This window comes from Castor canadensis, chromosome 14, assembly GCF_047511655.1.
Source record: "Castor canadensis chromosome 14, mCasCan1.hap1v2, whole genome shotgun sequence".
NCBI lineage: Eukaryota > Metazoa > Chordata > Mammalia > Rodentia > Castoridae > Castor > Castor canadensis.
Window position 1 is genome coordinate 51,056,489 of NC_133399.1, and position 17,702 is coordinate 51,074,190.

Here is a 17,702-nt window from a genome sequence, read left to right on the forward strand (position 1 = left end):
TTCCATACTTATTATTCTTGTGCAGGCACCATTGTTGGGTCATGCACCCACAGCCATACCACCTATTCAGTGTGCTTTCTTGAAGCTCAGTATATCTGTTTTAACCCCTCGAGAGCAATGGCTAGAGGTCCAAATTTTCAGCAGCAGTGGGAAGCTTGTTAAACCCACCCAGGTTAATGATCCCAACAAACCTGTGTCCATATACTTTGATGTGTGTGCCACAATAGCTAAAAACACCAGGCCTTAGGGCAACTGTGGGGGGGCTAGCCTGGGAAAGGACTTACAGGTTAAATGACAAGTATATATGCCCAAAAAATAACAGTGGGACATCCAGTTGTGCATCCTATAAACAACTCTACTGCCCTTATTGGGGTTATAAAAGGAGGGCAACTTGACTAAAAAGGGAGGTCCATACCTCACATGGAACTGCTGCTCTTTTACAAAAAGGAAAACAACCCCTGACTGCCTGTAACCCTGTAAATTTCACTATTTTCAGCCTCAGTGAAACAGGCTGGGAAGTTGGGGAAAAGTTTGACATTTTAATTTATAAAAAGGAAACAGACCCCAGTACTTTGCTGAATTTTCAAGTCATCGTGCTCACTCATGAGAACTCCTCATATCAGGCCTTTCACTCCTTTTATGAGATACAAAGTGAGTTTCCCATCTCAGTTACAACCAAAAAGCTGTTCCTCTCACTAGCTGAGTCCATAGCACAAACTCTAAATATAACTTTGTGTTATGTTTATGACAAGACCACTGGCCATGGGAGGGAAAAGAGCTAAACCTACACGAGCCCTTTAATAAAATCACTCCCCCAGCCACAGTGACAGCATTTGGTTCCTAAAAACCTCTATTATTGGGAATTACTGTATCTCCTGTCCAAAAGGCCAATTCTCCACCCTGGTAGGGGACTTAATCTGCTTGGAACAAAAGTTTTACAATGATGCTACTCAGAAGACTCAGTGGTGGGAGCTCCCAATCACACAGAGCCCCAACCTCACCCCCTGGCTACCATAGCCTGAAATAATCTCAATCTGAGTAACTACTGTTTACAGGTTGATGATGAGAAAAAGGTAATTAAAAACATTACAGACAAGATAAAAAGCTTGCCCATATCCTTGTGCAGACCTAAAAGGGATAAAGTCCCAATGACCTATTGGGGGCTGGTTCTCAACCTTAGGTGGGTTTAAGACCTTAATAGGGACAACATTCCCTGTCTGACACCCATGCCTGATATTACCATGCTAATCCCCCTATACTGTGGTCTTTATCAAGATGATGATTTTTGACCCAGAAGTGGGTCCAAGCATCAAAGCGGGGAATGTGGCAGGAAGGCAGGGAGGGGGAAGAGAGACAAATGAGTGCTACAGTGAAACAAAGGACAACTGGAGTTGGGGAATGTTACCTGGAGACAAGAGAAGGGTCACCTTGCCCTAGAGGTTAAAACAGCCAATGAAATAACATGTGATTATGTATGGGACAAGCTGCTACCCAACCAACCCCCCCACCCCGATTTCTATAACCTGCTTTAAATGGTGTATAAGCAAAGCCCCCTTTGTTCTTGGTGCTCAGCCTTTGCACATGAGTCTGCTGGCTTGCGTAATAAACTTGTTTCCCAAAAACTTTGGTGCCCTCTGAGCCCTCCTGCAACAGAACCTGGCACAATTTACTTTTTTAAAGTGTACAATTCAATGATGTTTTGATATATTCACAATGTTGTGCCATCATCACTATTATACAATTCCAGAACTTTTGCATTAATCTAAAAGGCAGCCCAGTCCCCATAAGCAGTCACTCCCTCCTTTCTCCAGCCCCCAGGACCCATAAGTCTACTTCCTGTCCCTGGATTCTCCTGTTCTGGAAGTTTCCTATCAATGCAGTCATACATTGTTTGGCTTTATGTGTCCTCAAGTCCCTTCACATTGTAGTGTATGTCAGAACTTTGTCCTCTTCATGACTGAGCAATCCTCCAGTGTGGATGAAAATATGTATACTCACTTCTTCCAGGGCAGGAGACAAATAGGAAAATAGGAACTGCCTCCTACCATTGACTGAGTCATTTTTCTCCCCAAGAAACTCCATCTTCTGCTGGCCTCCCCTATGGGCCAGCAGATGGAGAATGAGGGGACCTCCCACCTAGTGGAGGGTGCAATGCTCATTTAGAGCTTCCCTCTGAGTTCATTAGTTCTCCTTCAAGGACTCTTGTGAGATGGGTCCAGACTGTTTTTTTAGTGCTGAGGACAGACCACAGGCGTCAAGCTGGCCTTGTACACACTAGGCTAGCATTCACCACTGTGCTACACCCACAGTCCATTTGCTTGAGGTAAATGTTGGCCAACTTTCACCTGGGCTCTGGGCTTGTTCTGTTGATATTGTAAGATGCCTGTTGTCTCAGAACATGGATCTGGGTGTAGACTACCCAGATGCTGCCCCTGGTTCTCACAATTACTTGTTGCGCCTCACTTTCTTTTAAAATGGAAATACAGCTGGGCGCTAGTGGCTAATGCCTGTAATCCTGGCTACTCAGGAGGATCACGGTTCAAAGCCAGCCTGGGCAAACAATTCTCGAGACCCTATCTCAAAAATACCCATCACAAAAAAAGGCTGGTGGAGTGGCTCAAGGTGTTGGTTCTGAGTTCAAGTCCCGGTAAAATGAAAATACAGGGCTAGGATGCAGCTCAGTGACGAGCACCTGCCTAGCAAGCACAAGGTCCTGGGGTTCCATTCTTAGCCCTACAAAAAAAAAATGAAATCCAGTCATGTACTGCATTAACGATACTTTGTAAAGGATGGATGGACTACACACAGGAGAGAGTCATTTAAGATTATAATGGAGCTGAAAATTTCCTATTGCCTGTTTTTCGTTGTTGTTTTGTTTTTTTGTTATTGTTATTGTCTTTGTGGTGCAGAGGATGAATCAGAACCTTGCACTTTCTAGGCAAGTGCTCTACCACTGAGCTACACCCCAGCCCCTTAGAATTTCCTTCTTTTTCATGGCTGAGTGATATTCCAGTGTGGCTAGACCATACTCTGTGTTCCTGGACATTTAGGCTGCTTCCATCTTTCGGCTGCTGTGAGGCATGCTGTTGTAGATCTGGATGTACAAGTATGCATGTGCCTCCTGCCTTCAATTCTTTCAGATATATATTTATGAATGGAATTGCTAGACAACATGGTGAATATAGAACTCAAGTTTTCTACAATGTGCACCCATTTCACATCCCCCCACAGTTCACAAAAGACTAATTTCTCCACATCCTTACATCCAGTTAATAATTAATATCTTCTTTCATCTTTTTTTTTATATATAAGCCAGGTGTAGTGGCCTATGCCTGTAATTCTAACACTTGTGAGGTGAAGGCAGAAGGATCATGAGTTTAAGGCCCACCTGGGTTATATAGCGAGACCTTGTGTCAAAAAACTAAGAACTGAGAAGGTAGCTCAATAACAGATTGTTTGCCTAGCATGTGCAAGGCCCTAGGTTCTATCCCCAGCATCACTCACTCAAAAATCACCTGGAGGTGTAGCTTAGTGATAGTGTTTGGTTAGCATGTGTGAGACACTGGGTTCCATCCTCACTAAATAATAATAAAAAAATAAAACGGCAACCAGGTATGATGATTCATGCCTGTAATCCCAGTACATGGAGGCCAAGGCAGGAGGCTAACTGGTTCAAGGCCAGCCTGGGATATCTAGGGAGACCCTGCTTCAAAATAATCAATAGCTGTTTGACTGGGGTGTAGCTCAGTGGTAGAATACTTGCCTAGCACATGCAAGGCTGTGAGTTTCATCTAAACAAAACAAAACAAGTCATTCCAGGGGTTACAGTGTGACATTTTACTGTGGTAAGTCTTTTATGTTTAAAGATTTGGGGCTAGTTGTTTATTTTTGATGTTGTTGTTTTTTGGGAGGCACTGAGGTTTGAACTTAGGGCCTCACACTTGCTAGGCAGGTCCTCTACTACTTGAGTCACTCCACGAGCTCTGTTTTATGTTGATGTTATCAAGATAGGGTCTCATAAACTATTTGCCCGAGGCTGGCTTTGAACTTGATCTCTTTCTCCTAAGTAGCTAGGATTACTACTGGTGCCTGGCAGGGACTGTTTGTTTCTCCTATCAATTCCAGCCCATCCCAACTAACCCAAACCAACAAAATGGAACCAACAAATGGAAACTGTCCACACGAACTGTTCCCATGCAAATCAAAACAGAGACTTCCCACACATTTCATTTTTTTTTTAGTTCTGGGGATTGAACTCAGGACCTTTACCTTAAGCCACTCCACCAGCCCTTTTTGTGATGAGTATTTTCGAGATAGGATCTTGAGAACTATTTGCCCTGGTTGGCTTTGAACCGAGATCCTCCTGATCTCTTCTTCCTGAGTAGTTAGGATTACAGGTGTGAGCCTGACTCACATTTCATTTTATACTTGTTAGTGACACAATAGGAAGTAAGCTTTGTCCCCACTGCTGTGGACAAGATTCTGCTACAGCATTCCAGGGCAAGAGTTGTTTCTTTGATCTAGCAGTTCCATTTCTGGGAACTGATTCTAGGAAATTGTCTAGAATGCTACAAATACATGTAGATCAAGAGAGCCAATTCATCCTTAGTATAATAATCACAAAACTGGAAATATCCAACATGTCCCACACAGGGATCACTTAAGCAAATTATGGTATCTAAATGGGATGGAAATGGAATCTTCTACGGGCAATAAAATGATTATTAAAGTGCACTTTATATATTAGACAAAAGGAAAAAGAGCCCAAGTGCCCATCAATGAGTGGACACAGAGCATGGTCATTATCACTCAGCCATGAAAAGGACAAGGCTCTGGGACATGTTACAACATGAAGGGACCTTGAGGACAGTGAGAGAGCCAGACATAAAAGGCCATGCAGTGTGTGACTCCATTGATAGGAAACGTCAAGAACAGGAGAATCCAGAGACAGGAAGTGGACTGTGACCAAGGCTGGAGTGGCTACTCCTGGGGACAGGGCTTACTTTGGGTGATGAATGTTGACTGGTGATGGTTGTCCATGACTGTGAGTGTATTAAAAGCTATTGAGGCTGGGTGCTGGTGGCTCATGGCTCTAATCCTAGCTATTCAGGAGGCAGAGATCAGGAAGATTGTGGTTCGAAGCCAGCCCAGGCAAACAGTTCATGAGACCCTATCTCAAAAATACCCAACACAAAATCAGGACTGGCAGAGTGGCTCAAGTGGTAGAATGCCTGCCTAGCAAGTATGAGGCCCTGAGTCCAAACCCCAGTACCGCCAAAAAACCAAACCAAAACAGAAAAAACCTATTGAGCTTTTGATCCCAGCACTCAGGAAGATTGAGAGATTGAGGCCTTGGGTGGGAGGCACGGCTCAAGTGGTAGTAGGGCGCCTACCTATGCCCTGAGTTCAAATTCCAGTACCATAACAATAACAACTATGTAGCCTGGTCTACATAGTAAGATCTTGGCAAAAAGAAAAAAGAAAAAAACATACATATGCACACAGGAAAAAAAAGATTCAGTAATAGTTCCATTATTGACTATCTATAATTAAAATTAAATAAGCACTAGCTCCTCTTATATTTAGCAATAATAATTATACAAAGATGAAGTTAAAACCTAGTGATCATAGAGGTGTGGGCTTTGTGAGGCAGGAAATATTGAGAATGCGCAGAGGGATTCTGAGCAGGTTTTCCACTTAAGATTCTTTTATTCAGCCAGGAGCGGTGACTCACACCTATAATCCTAACTACTTAGGAGACAGAGATCAGGAAGATGGTGATTCAAAGCCAGCCTGGGCAAATAGTTAGCAAGACCTTACCTAGAAAATATCCAGCACAGCCAGGTACTGGTGCCTCACACCTGTAATCCTAGCTACTCAGGAGGCAGCGATCTGGAGGATCGCAGTTTGAAGCCAGCCTGGGGAAACAGTTCTCGAGATCTTGAAAAACCCCATCACAAAAAAAGAGCTGGTAGAGTGGCAAAAGATGCAGGCTCTGTGTTCAAACTCCAGCACTGCAAAAAAAAAAAATTATCTCTTTTCTGTCCCTTTGTACAACCTTGGAAAGACTGCAAAATTAAACCCTTGAAAACATAGGCACATATACCTAAAACATGTAAGTAAAGTGTAAATAACCCCACCTGAGATCAGCTGGCTCACTTTAGGGCCATGCTTTCTGGTCTTTGGTGTGTTGTCCCAGCCTTGTCACTAGACTGCCAGCAGGATTTGGCCCCATGTTTTATCACCCAGCAACAGACACGAATGCGGATTTGTAGCCCAGTTCTGGCAGTTTGCACCTCCCTGGGAAGCTGCTGAACAAGCCTTGATGGTTGGCTCTTTGTGCTTCTTCCTTTTCCTTGCCGTTTGCTCAAAAGTGTCCAGAGGCTTCTAGCTTTATCTTGGCAGAGCAGACCACAGACAGAATCATGCCTGAAGAACAAAGTCCTGTTTTCATTTTCATTTCTTTTTCAGGACTGGAGTTTGAACTCAGAGTCCACACCTTGAACCGCTCCATCAGCCTCTTTTTTGTGATGTTTTTTTTCGAGATAGGGTCTTGCCAACTATTTGCTCAGGCTGTCTTCAAACCTTGATCCTCGGACTGGAGGTGTGGTTCAAGTGGTAGAGTGCCTGCTTTGTAAGCAGTGAAACCCTGAGTTCAACCCCAGTCCCACCAAAAAAACAAAAAACAAAAAAAAAAAAAACAAAAAACCAAAACAAACTCCAAATAACCCTTCATCCTCCTGATCTCTGCCTCCTGAGTAGCTAGGATTACAGGCATGAGCCATGGGCGCCTGGTTTCATTTTCATTTTTATCTTTGCCTTTTAACATTTTTATTTTTACATACATATCACACACACACACACACACACGCACACACACTTGCTAGGCAAGTGCTCTACCACTTGAGTCACGCCCCCAGATCTTTTCACTTTATGCTACATTTCATATAGGGTCTCACATTTTTGCCCTGGCCAGTCTTGGACCAGGGCTAGGATTGGGGTTTTGAACTCAGGGCTTTGAGTTTCTGAAGCAGGCAGTCTACCGTTTAAGCCACACCTCCAGTTCATTTTGCTCTGGTTATTTTGGAGATGGGGTCTCTTGAACCATTGCCTGGGCTAGCCTAAAACCTTGAGGCCAAGAACCTAGGATTACAGGTGTGAGCCACTGGTGCCCGGCTTTTTAAAAAAATATGAACTGCTCCATGAATTTGTGTGTCATCCCTGTGCAGGAGCCTGTATCAGTCCAATTTTAGGGGCTGGGGTCATGGTTCAAGTGGCAGAGCACCTGCCTAACAAGATCAAGGACCCAAATTCAAACCTCAGGACTCCCCCAAAAAATTCATTACAATTTTAATATATGTGTTGTAGAAGTGAGCACCCTACTTGTTCTTTGAAATGGGGTTTCACTAACTTTTTTTGCCTGGACTAGTCTCGAGCACCATCCTCCTATCTCTACTTCCTGCACAACTGGAAGTATTATGTATACCTTTAAACAATTTATTATGAAAAATTTCACATGTTCAGAAATGTAAAGAGAATTGTACCAGGTGCCCCCACATAGCGGGCATCTGGAACCTACCAGTAATGTTATGCTAAACTGTATTTGTTTCATCCATCCCTATTAACCTTTCTTTTTTTCTTTGCAGTGTAGTGGATGAGTTTTCTAGGCAAATGCTTACCACTGAACTTAACTCCCAGCCTATCTTGATTGCTTTTGTTTTTTTGTGGAAGTACTGGAGTTTGAATTCAGGGCCTCATACTTGCTAGTCAAGGATTCTACCACTTGAGACCCTTAATTTTTGTGTTGGGCTTTTTCAAGGTAGGGTCTTGTGAAATATTTGACTGAGCTGGCTTGGAACCTTGATTCTCCTGATCTCTGCCTCCTGAGTAGCTAGGATTACAGGTGTGTGCTACCGGCGCCTGGCTGTTTGATGTTTCTGTCTGAACTTCCAGATCCTCCTCCCTCAACCTCCTGAGTGCTGGCATTGCAGGTCTGTGCCACCATTTCCTGCTTATCTTCTTAAATTCATTTCAAATACAATCGCAGGTATCAGTCCCTGTTCCCAAAACACTTCAGCATTGGCTGAAAAATTGATGTAGAGTAAAATGTACAAGTCTGTCAAACACCCACAGCCACAGCCACTAAGGTGCTGTGAGGATCCCAGGGATTCTGCAAAAAAATGACCAGCAAGCTAGTGGCTGAAGGCCACTTGCATTTATTGTCTCCCAGTTCTGGAGGTAGGAGTCTGACAAAGGTCCCATTGGTCTACAGTCCAGGTGGGCAGAGCTGGTTCCTCCCTGTGGCTCCAAGGAGGCCCACATCTCTTGGCTTGCAGCTTCTTCCTCCCTCTTCAGAGCAGTAGCACAACATCTCCAGTCTGTCACTGCCTCTGATCCTTTTATGAGGTCCCCGTGCTGACCCAGGCCCTGGATGATCCAGGATGATCCCCAGCTCAGGGTCCTTAAATTGACCCATCTGAAGGAAACTTTCTGCTATGGGAGGTGATATATTTACAAATTCTGGAGATGAAGATGTGGACTGGACATCTTTGGGGGCCCTGTTCACCCAACTATACTCCCAGTCTTTTTTTAAATCGGAATGAGACTCTTTACCGCTCTCCAATGCCAAGCCTAACCTTGCCAACTTGATTTGGTGTGTGTGTGTGTGTGGTGGGGGAGGGTTATCCAAGCAAGGGCCCTTCATCACTGACCTTACAATCCTATGTCCTCTCTTCCCAGCACTCACTACTCACTACTTCCACAATGTCCTCCTTGATATACCTTTGTTCCTTCATGCTGGCTGTGGACCCTTTACCCCCCTCAGTCTCCCCTGCAGTCTGCCAGGGATCTCCCTCTCCATGTGATGTCTCTCTGCTCCTCAGGAAACAGTGGGGAAAGGGGACTGGAAGGAAACACTACCTGACCATGAGAAATTGGGCCTGGTGAGGTGGGAGGGCTTCCTGCTGCCCATTTCCCAGCCTCCACAGGCCATCCATGAAGGGAAACAGAGAAAATGGAGGTGGGAGGAGAGGAAAGCTCCAGGAGGCCGGATCTGCCCTCCCACCCATGTACCTGCTCTCTCATGTACCTGCTCTCTCAGGTAACCCTGTGGCCTCAATCCATGCCCTGGGATGACTCTGCCCCCTGGGGACACTAGGTGATGCCTGGGGACATCTGTGGCTGTTGCAAGTGGAGGCACTCCTGGTGCCACAGGGTCCAGAGGCCAGAAAGCTCCTGGTCTTGTTGGAGAAAGAATTCAAGGTTGGCGCTGGGCGCCAGTGGCTCATGCCTGTAATCCTAGCAACTCAGGAGGCAGAGATCAGGAGGCTCAAGGTTCCAAGCCAGCCTGGGCAAATAGTTTGTGAGACCCTATCTTGAAAAACATCCATTACAAAAAAAGGGCTGGTGGAGTGGCTCAAGGTGTAGACCCTGAGTTCAAGTCCCAGTACCGAAAAAACAAGAAACAAACAAGCAAACAAAAAAATAGAATTTAAGGGTGGACACACAGGGAGGCATAACCAGGAGTAAGTTTACTAATCAAATGCAGAACCCTGTCAGATGGGAAGTGAGCAGGTTCACAAGGGAGATGTGCTGGAAGGCCCAAGACCTCAGATTTTTTCTTTTTTGTGGCACTGGAGTGGGAACTCAGGGCCTACGTCTTGAGCCCCTTTTTATGATTGGTTTTTTTCAAGATAGTCTTGAGAACTATGTGCCTGGGTTTGCTTTGAACTGTGATCTTTCTGATCTCTGTCTCCTGAGTAGCTAGGATTACAGGCACAAGCAAAGGCTTTTATTGGGGTCTGTGGACATGGTCAGTCCTGGAAAACTGGGTTATGTGTCATCAACTCCTCCCACCTGTCAGATGGGGAGTTCTTGGCCCTGGATAGTGAGACCTGGCTGTCATTTTTTATAGGCTGCAGGAGCTGTGGGTCAGCAAGACCCTGCTGTATAAACCATTTTGCTCATGTTAGTGGTCCAAAATGTGACTCCTTACCAATTTCCAAGCTGTGGTTCTCAGCTATCAGGCTTCCTAAATCCCTGCCTAACTGCTCTATCACTGGAATGGTGGAGGCCATTGACGCTGCTACCCTAGAGAACCATGGGGCCCCCTGTCAATGGTGGGAATTCATTGGTGTCTCAGGGCTGGGGGTTTGAATTTAGATCTTTGCATTTGCAAAGCAAGCACTCTACTGTTTGAGCCACTCCTCTGGTCCATTTTGCTCTGGTTATTTTGGAGATGGCCTGGAATCATGATTTCCAGCCTCACAAATAGCTAGGATTACAGGCAAGAGCCACCAGCACCTGACTTGTCTCTGGAATCTTGAAAGCAATGGGGTCTAGTGTCAGTGTTGGCAATCCCTGTTAGTGGTGGGCACAGAAAGGAAGAAGGGAATAGGTTGTTGAGGTCACTCCCACCTCCCTGCAGCAGAGAAAAGGATCCTCAGGAGAGGAAGCTGTCCTTCCAAAACAGAGTCCTCCTCTCTGAGTGACATGAACCTGTCCCATGTCCCATGTTCCTGCCTGGGAGGTAAGATCTCTCAGAGACTCCCTTGGCCTCTTCCTGCTGTCTTCCCCGAGTCCACGTGCTTCTATAGCCCGATGCTTTGCAAGCTGTTCCACTTTGTTTTCTTCCAAGTTACTCCTTTTTCATTCCACCCACAGTGATTCCAAATTAAAGCCTGTTTCGGCCAACCAAAGCTCAAAGCCTGCCAAGGAGAATAAGCCCTCCCTGCCTGGCCCCATGGCCCCATATGGATGCTTCTGTGGCTCTATATGGCTACACAGACCCAGTGTCACCTAAATGTCACTCAAGCCTGGCCTGGCACTAAGGAGCACCGGCTAGACCAGACTGCATGGGCTGCAAAGCCAGACAATTTGATGGCACCATGCAGGGGACACTTGCCCATCACTTTCTGGCCTGAGTTATGGGGGTTGTAAACAGATCATGACACAGTGACCAGGGGCCATGTCTAACAAGTCTAGATGCTATATACCTAGTCCAGAGTTTCTTCTGCTTGCTCTGGGGAGCTACTCATAGGTCAAAAACATATTTCAAAACCCTAAGGCTGTGCTGGGGTGTAGATCAGTGGTGAGCGCTTGCTTGGCATGTGCAAGGCCCAAGGTTCCATCCCCAGTACCACAGGAGGTAAAAAACCCCAGAAGGTATGGGGGTGTGCTTCTGTAATCTCAGCACTTGGAAGGCAGAGAATCCAGAGCTCTAGGCCAGCCTGGGCTACACAGTGAGACCCTAATCTCAAAACCAAACCAAAACAAAATAAAACAAAGCAAGCCAGGCGCCAGTGGCTCACACCTGTAATCCTAGCTACTCAGGAGGATCATGGTTTGAAGCCAGGCTGGGCAAATAGTTCTCGAGACCCTAACTCGAAAACACCCTTCACAAAAAATGGTTGGTGGAATAGCTCAAGATTTATGCCCTGAGTTCAAACCCCAGTACTGAAAAACAAATCAAGCTAGGCACTAGTGGCTCATGCCTGTAATGCTAGCTACTTGGAGACAGAGATCAGGAGAATTGCAGTTCAAAGCCAGGCCTGGGGAAATAGTTCTTGAGTCCCTGTCTTAAAAAAACCAACATAAAACAGGGCTGGTAGAATGGCTCAAGTGGTACAGTACCTGCCTAGCAAGTCTGAGGCCCTGAGTTTAAAGCCCAGTACCCCCCCACACACACACATCAAAAGCTAACATACTCATATGAGCCTTGCAGTGCCACTATAGAATAAAAATTCCTTTTTTGTCATAGGATTATAGCTGAAAACTGTCCAGTTAGTATGTGACCCAGAGAGCTCTTAAATGGCATTGAAAATGATCTGCCCATTCCAGAAATAAAAGTAGTTATAAGGAGATAAAGGAAAGCTATGCATGTTGGTACATGCCTATAATCCCAGCACCTGGGAGGGCTGAGGCAGGAAGGCTCTTGAGTTCAAGGCCAGCCTAGACTATATATTGAGTCCTGCCTCAAAAAAGAAAAAAAGATGTAATCTCCAAACAAACACATTTCCCTGAAGGAAATCTAGGGATTCTCACTCTATCTTAATATACACTACTTGGTACTGGTAGTGAGAAGTCCTGAGAATTTGCTCAAAGTCCAGACAGTCAACCAAGCCCCAAAACGGTAGAGGATCCTTATTGTGATCCACCAGAGCCACTGCCAACCGCCCCCCCACCAACCCACCCAAAAGACCAAAGACTTTTCCTTCTACCAAGAAAGAGTTTATAGGCAGCTGATGCCACCAGAGGGAAAGAAAGGAGAATCCTTCTCAGCAGCTACTGGAATGCTCCTAGAGTTCTAATCTAAGGTTTGGCTCACCATGAGCAGCCTAGTGATTGTTGCCCCTCCTGGTAGGAATGAAGACACCCACACCACCTGGTAGTGAGGTGGGGGGGTAGATATGGGTTCTCCTGGCCAGCTTGCCAAAATTATTGCTGTAATCAAATGTCCCTGCTATCCTCTACTCCAAGTGACCACAACTTTGGATGACAGAAATTGATGGGAGGAATCAGGTCTTATTCAAAGATGACCTTAAAGATAGAGGTGATTTTTAAAATTTTCCTGTCTAAATTTCTGTCTTGTGAGTGGGCTCACGGGTGTGAAGGGTTTTTATAGGAGAGAAAGTAGTGTGTCTACAGGCTGGGTAAAGCCCTTGTCAGATGTGCCATGTGTTTTTATTATTACTAGTTTATTTATTTTACATTTACTCACATGTGTATGCATTGTTTGGGGCACCTCCCTACCCCCCTTGTGTTTTCTCCAGAACATTGCAAAGGATCTTGACCTTCTGAGGGTGGAAGGTCACTAAAGAAGACTGTTACAGTGGCCTTTGAGATCCTGTGAATGTAAAGAAAGAATTAGTGTTAACATTTTAACCATCTAGGCAAAAGGGAAGGAGCAAGAGCAATGTTTTTTTTTTTTTTTCTTTGAGACATGGTCTTAACTATGTAGCCCAAACTGGCTCCAAACTCTAGATGTTTCTGCCTCATCCTCCTAAGTGTTGCAATTATATTCATGCACCCCCATGCCGGGCTTTAAAGAGAAGTTACCATTAGGCCGGAGTGTAACTCAGTGCTACAGTGCTTGCTTAGCATGGGCAAGGCCCTGCAGTCCATTTCCAGCACTATGAAACAGGGAAGACAGTTGTAGTTTATTGGTATAGCACATGCATGAGAACTTGGGTTCAATCCCTAGCACCAAAACAAAACAAAACCTTGAAATAAAATGGGACCTGAAAGGCATTTTGTTGCTTCATAAGCACAAAACTTAACTCATACATAAAACATGAACTATTTTACTGAATATAACTGAGGCAGAATATATTTGCTTGGTAAATCCAAGTTTTAATCTACCCACAAAGGATATTTCTGAATTTAACTACAAGAGGGTCTATCTTTATTCTTTGAATGCAAATTGTAGTCAGATATGAAATACATTTCTGAATTTAACCAGGAGGTAAAATTATTTTTGTTTAAATCCAAATTGCAGTTCACACATGAAGTACTTTACCAAATGTAGCTGCAAAAGGAATCTTATTTTTGCTTGGTAAATCCAATTCTTAGTTCCACGAAATGTTTCTAAATCTTAATTTTGTTTGGGGAAAATTTTAGAACGCCCCTCGCCCCAATACCTCCCCATCCACCCCCACCCCTCTACCCGCCCCCCAGCCTCGCACAGGTGTTTAAAGTCAGGGCCTTAAACACTAGTGTTCTACCACTTGAGCCACACCCCCAGCCCTAAAACTTTTAAGTTTAAATTTACGGGAACAATTTTACTTCATTTGCATATCTTTAACATTTAAAGTTATTTTTAAGTTGTAAGTTGTTTTCAAACAGAGAGACCAAATTGAAACAGAATAATTACCAATCACAAGATAATTACCGAAAATAATTTTGCCTTATAGGGAATGGGCGCCCCTTCTCCCGAATATCTGGGGAGCTTTGGCGCCCTCGCGGAGGGCAGTGTCCCTCTGGCTAAGAGACTCTAGAGTGGCTGAGGGGGACCATGAGTACACTGCACGCACCCAGAAACAAGAACCCAGAGCTGCATCTCGGCCTGAAGACCGCGCGCTGGGGGGGCGGGGAACGCTCGGCGCGTACCGGGCTGCACAGTAGCCCCGCCCCCAGCACGTCCGCTGAGTGGCCCAAGCGGTATTGGGTGGGACTCAAAAACTCTCGGACCAATCCTTGGCGTCGACCTTCAACTCTCACCAATAAGACGCCGAGAGGCGGGTGCGTCTGTTTCTCCCGGCGACCCGCCCCCACGACACTGCCCCCTCGTGCGGCCGCGTTCGCGGCGTCGCGGGGGGGCGTGGCTTGAGAGCGGCGTCCATAAAGGCAGGCGGCGGCGGCGGCGCCATTTTGCGAACGGCGAGCAGCGGCGGCGGCGCGGAGAGGCGCAGCGGAGGTTTTCCTGGTTTCGGACCCCAGCGGCCGGATGGTGAAATCCTCCCTGCAGCGGATCCTCAACAGCCACTGCTTCGCCAGAGAGAAAGAAGGGGATAAACCTAGCGCCACCATCCACGCCAGCCGCACCATGCCGCTCCTCAGCCTGCACAGCCGCGGCGGCCGCAGCAGCGAGAGGTGAGCGCCCCGCCCCCGCCTGAAGCTTTTAGAAGCGCCGGCCGTGCCGGCCCGCGGGGGTCCGGCCTCCGGGCGCCAGATAGGTCTGAGGAGCGCGAGATCCGCCCCTTTGTCGAGGCCACAATAGCGCTGGGGGCGGGTTCTCGGCTTGCTGGGGGCGGGGCTGGTCCGCTTGTGCCCTGGCAGCGCGCTCTGCGTGGGGGGTTGGATTGGGGTAACGTCGTAGGATCGGGTTTGTGGGCAGAGGATGAGGACTCCGATTTTGAAGGGATCTGGGGGAGAATCCTAGGGTTGGTAGAACCGGGGGAACACAGAATGGGGAGGGGCGGGAAGTCTGGGGTCGATTTGGAAGTTGCAGGATGCAGATTCTGATTTGGGGAGGTGTGGAGTTTCAGATCTGAGTGGGCGCATGATAGGGAGTATGGTTTAGGGGTGGGGCCTAGTATCGGAGTTACGGTGGTACAAGGTAGTGATTACGGCTTGGTGTGGAATTAGGGCATCTTACGTGGGAGAAGAGTAGGAAAGAGTAGTTCGGGGGAGGGTTATGGGGTCGAGAGTCAGATCTAGGAGTCCGGGGATCATTTGGAGGGTGCAGCATAGGGCGTCTGGTTTGGGGGAGGAGTGTGAGATGGCGGTCGGATTTGGAGTCGCAAATGGAGAGCCGGGTTGGTGGGGGCAGGGTAGAGTTTGGGGGACTGTTGATTTAGGGCCGTGAGTCCTGTGAATCTGCAGTTTTCGGTCCCGGGCGACGAGTGTTGGTTTCGAGAGCCGTGAGCGCTTCCCGGGGTGGACAAATTGCCTCGGTGAGGGCCCCGGGTTAAGGGCGCTGTCGTGGCTGCGTCTTAAGCCTCGGTCAGAGTCGTGTGGATGGCCTGGGTCCCCGAGCGCCGGCCGCCGCGTAGACGGTGCAGGGTGAGGGCTCGTTGTTTACAGGAAGAGCTGGTTGGGACAAATGCGGTCGGCGCCGGTGTGGCTCGCGTGACCTGGGGCGTCCTCTCAGGTGCGATCGATTATTCCCGTGACCAGGGGATTGAGTCACTGTGCTGGGGGGGGAGGTGGTTGCGTGGGAGCTGTGTAAAATGGAGGCGACTTTGGGGCCTGTTTACACTGCGCAGCAAATGGCTGCTGGCGCCGCTGCACGATTGGCGATTGTGAAAATCTTCCCCCGGGTGCGCGGCTCTTCTGCGAGATGACGCAACCGGGAGGCCGCGGCCGGGTGGGGAGGGGCCGAGAGACTGTCTTCCAGTTTGGGATCAAAATAGGCAGCGCCCCTGCGCCCAAGTGGGTGTGTCTGACTAGCAGAGGTCTGCGGTCATGATATTTCCTGAGAAGGCAGGTGGCCACCTTCAAGAAAAAGCTGGATGCCCAGAGATTTGAGACGTGAAAGGGGAACCTGAAGGGTTGTGGGCTAGAAACGGGGGAAGAAAGACATATTCTTCCATCCTTATGGAGGGATGGGGGAGACTGCCCATCTGACGTAGTCACCTGTTGAAAGCCCTTTACAACCACACAGTGGGGAGAGTGGCAGGTAACAGACACAGCCAGGGGTGGACCACCTAGTAGCAAGGTGGACTGTGTAATGCCAGATAAGGTAGAGTAGAAGTTCTCCTGGGACCTTATCAGGGGGAGTTTGGGGTGATTGCATCCTCCCTCCTAACCAGTCTTCTTCTCCAGTTCCAGGGTCTCCTTCAATTGCTGTAGTAACCTGGGTCCGGGGCCTCAGTGGTGCTCCTGATGTCCCTCACCCACCCCTGAAGATCCCAGGTGGGCGAGGGAATAGTCAGAGGGATCACAATCTTTCAGCTAACTTATTTTACTCTGTAAGTACTGGGCCCTGGGCTGGCCACCTTAGGGGTGTGTGTGTGTGGACTACTGGGGGCTGAGCAGGACAAATGCCCACACTGCCCCAGCCAGCAAGTAGCCTTGCAAACTCCTGTTGGAACCTCATGGAGAGGCCTTCCTCTGGGATATTTGGCACTGCTGGTTGGATGATTGGGGCCTTCTGCCTTTTAATTTGGGATTTTCCTGGGTAATCTTTTTGCATTGAGGGATGATGCTATTGGGGCTATTGGGAATTAGTTTCTGATCGGGACTTGGTTCTTGTCTGCTGTAGGATAATCGGCTGAATGTAACAGAGGAACTAACGTCTAATAACAAGACGAGAATTCTTAGCGTCCAGTCCAGGCTCACTGATGCCAAGCACATCACCTGGAGAGCGGTGTGGAGCAGCAGCAGCCTCTATATCGAGCTTCCAGGCGGCCCTCTACCAGAGGGAAGCAAGGACAGGTGGGGAACAGGCTGAGTAGAACTCCAGAGCAAGGCCACCTTCCCCTCCGCTGGTTGTGTTGTTCTTTAGAAGGGAAAAGGGCTTTTGCCCCACATGGCACTATCAGTGTTGGAAGACCTTTTAGCTGTCAAGATTTGTACAAAGGGTGGGGACAGAAGTACTTTCAGTGGTTGGAGCAGAGCTAGGTGCCTCCTTAGGTGGGAGGGAACAGAGACCAGGCCAGTCTGAGGACAGGATGCTGATGCTGTTTATGCTTCAGTTTTGCAGTTCTGCTGGAGTTTGCTGAGGAGCAGCTCCAAGCTGACCACGTCTTCATTTGTTTCCATAAGAACCGCGAGGACAGAGGTAGGCAATCCCTGTGCCTGTGGTGTACAGGGAGCCAGACTGGGTGGGGGGCAAAGGAAAATGGGGAGCCAGATGGGCTGTGCCTGCTTCCCCTTGCTGTGGGAGGCCTCTGGTTTCTTCAGGTGTCCTGGGTGGTGGGGGTCCCTCTGGTGTCTAGTGTCTTGTGGGCTCTGATCATGTTTTCCCTGTAGCCGCCTTGCTCCGAACCTTCAGCTTTTTGGGCTTTGAGATTGTGAGACCAGGGCATCCCCTTGTCCCCAAAAGACCCGACGCTTGCTTCATGGCCTACACGTTGGAGAGAGAGTCTTCTGGCGAGGAGGAGTAGTGGGCCTGCCCCATCGCCCACAGCAGCTACCCCAGTGTCCTTTCCATGCTTGGGTGGAAATACTCTTCCTCTCTCCCAGTTTGTCCGCATGTCATAATTGTGCAAATAAACGCTCACTCCAAATTAGTGGTATATTTCTTGAAGTTTAATGTTGTG

The 17,702-nt window shown here is 47.6% G+C and overlaps 1 protein-coding gene across 1 annotated transcript; it reads left to right on the forward strand.

Annotated features, from left to right (window-relative positions):
• The first annotated feature begins 14,355 nt into the window (after nucleotides 1–14,355).
• On the forward strand, nucleotides 14,356–17,672 carry Oaz1 (ornithine decarboxylase antizyme 1). The gene is given in 6 exon segments (XM_074054568.1): nucleotides 14,356–14,589; nucleotides 16,264–16,321; nucleotides 16,323–16,409; nucleotides 16,703–16,875; nucleotides 17,136–17,221; nucleotides 17,413–17,672. Coding segments are annotated over 6 exon segments (684 nt in total). The 5' UTR covers nucleotides 14,356–14,443; the 3' UTR covers nucleotides 17,547–17,672.
• Nucleotides 17,673–17,702: the final 30 nt, after the last annotated feature.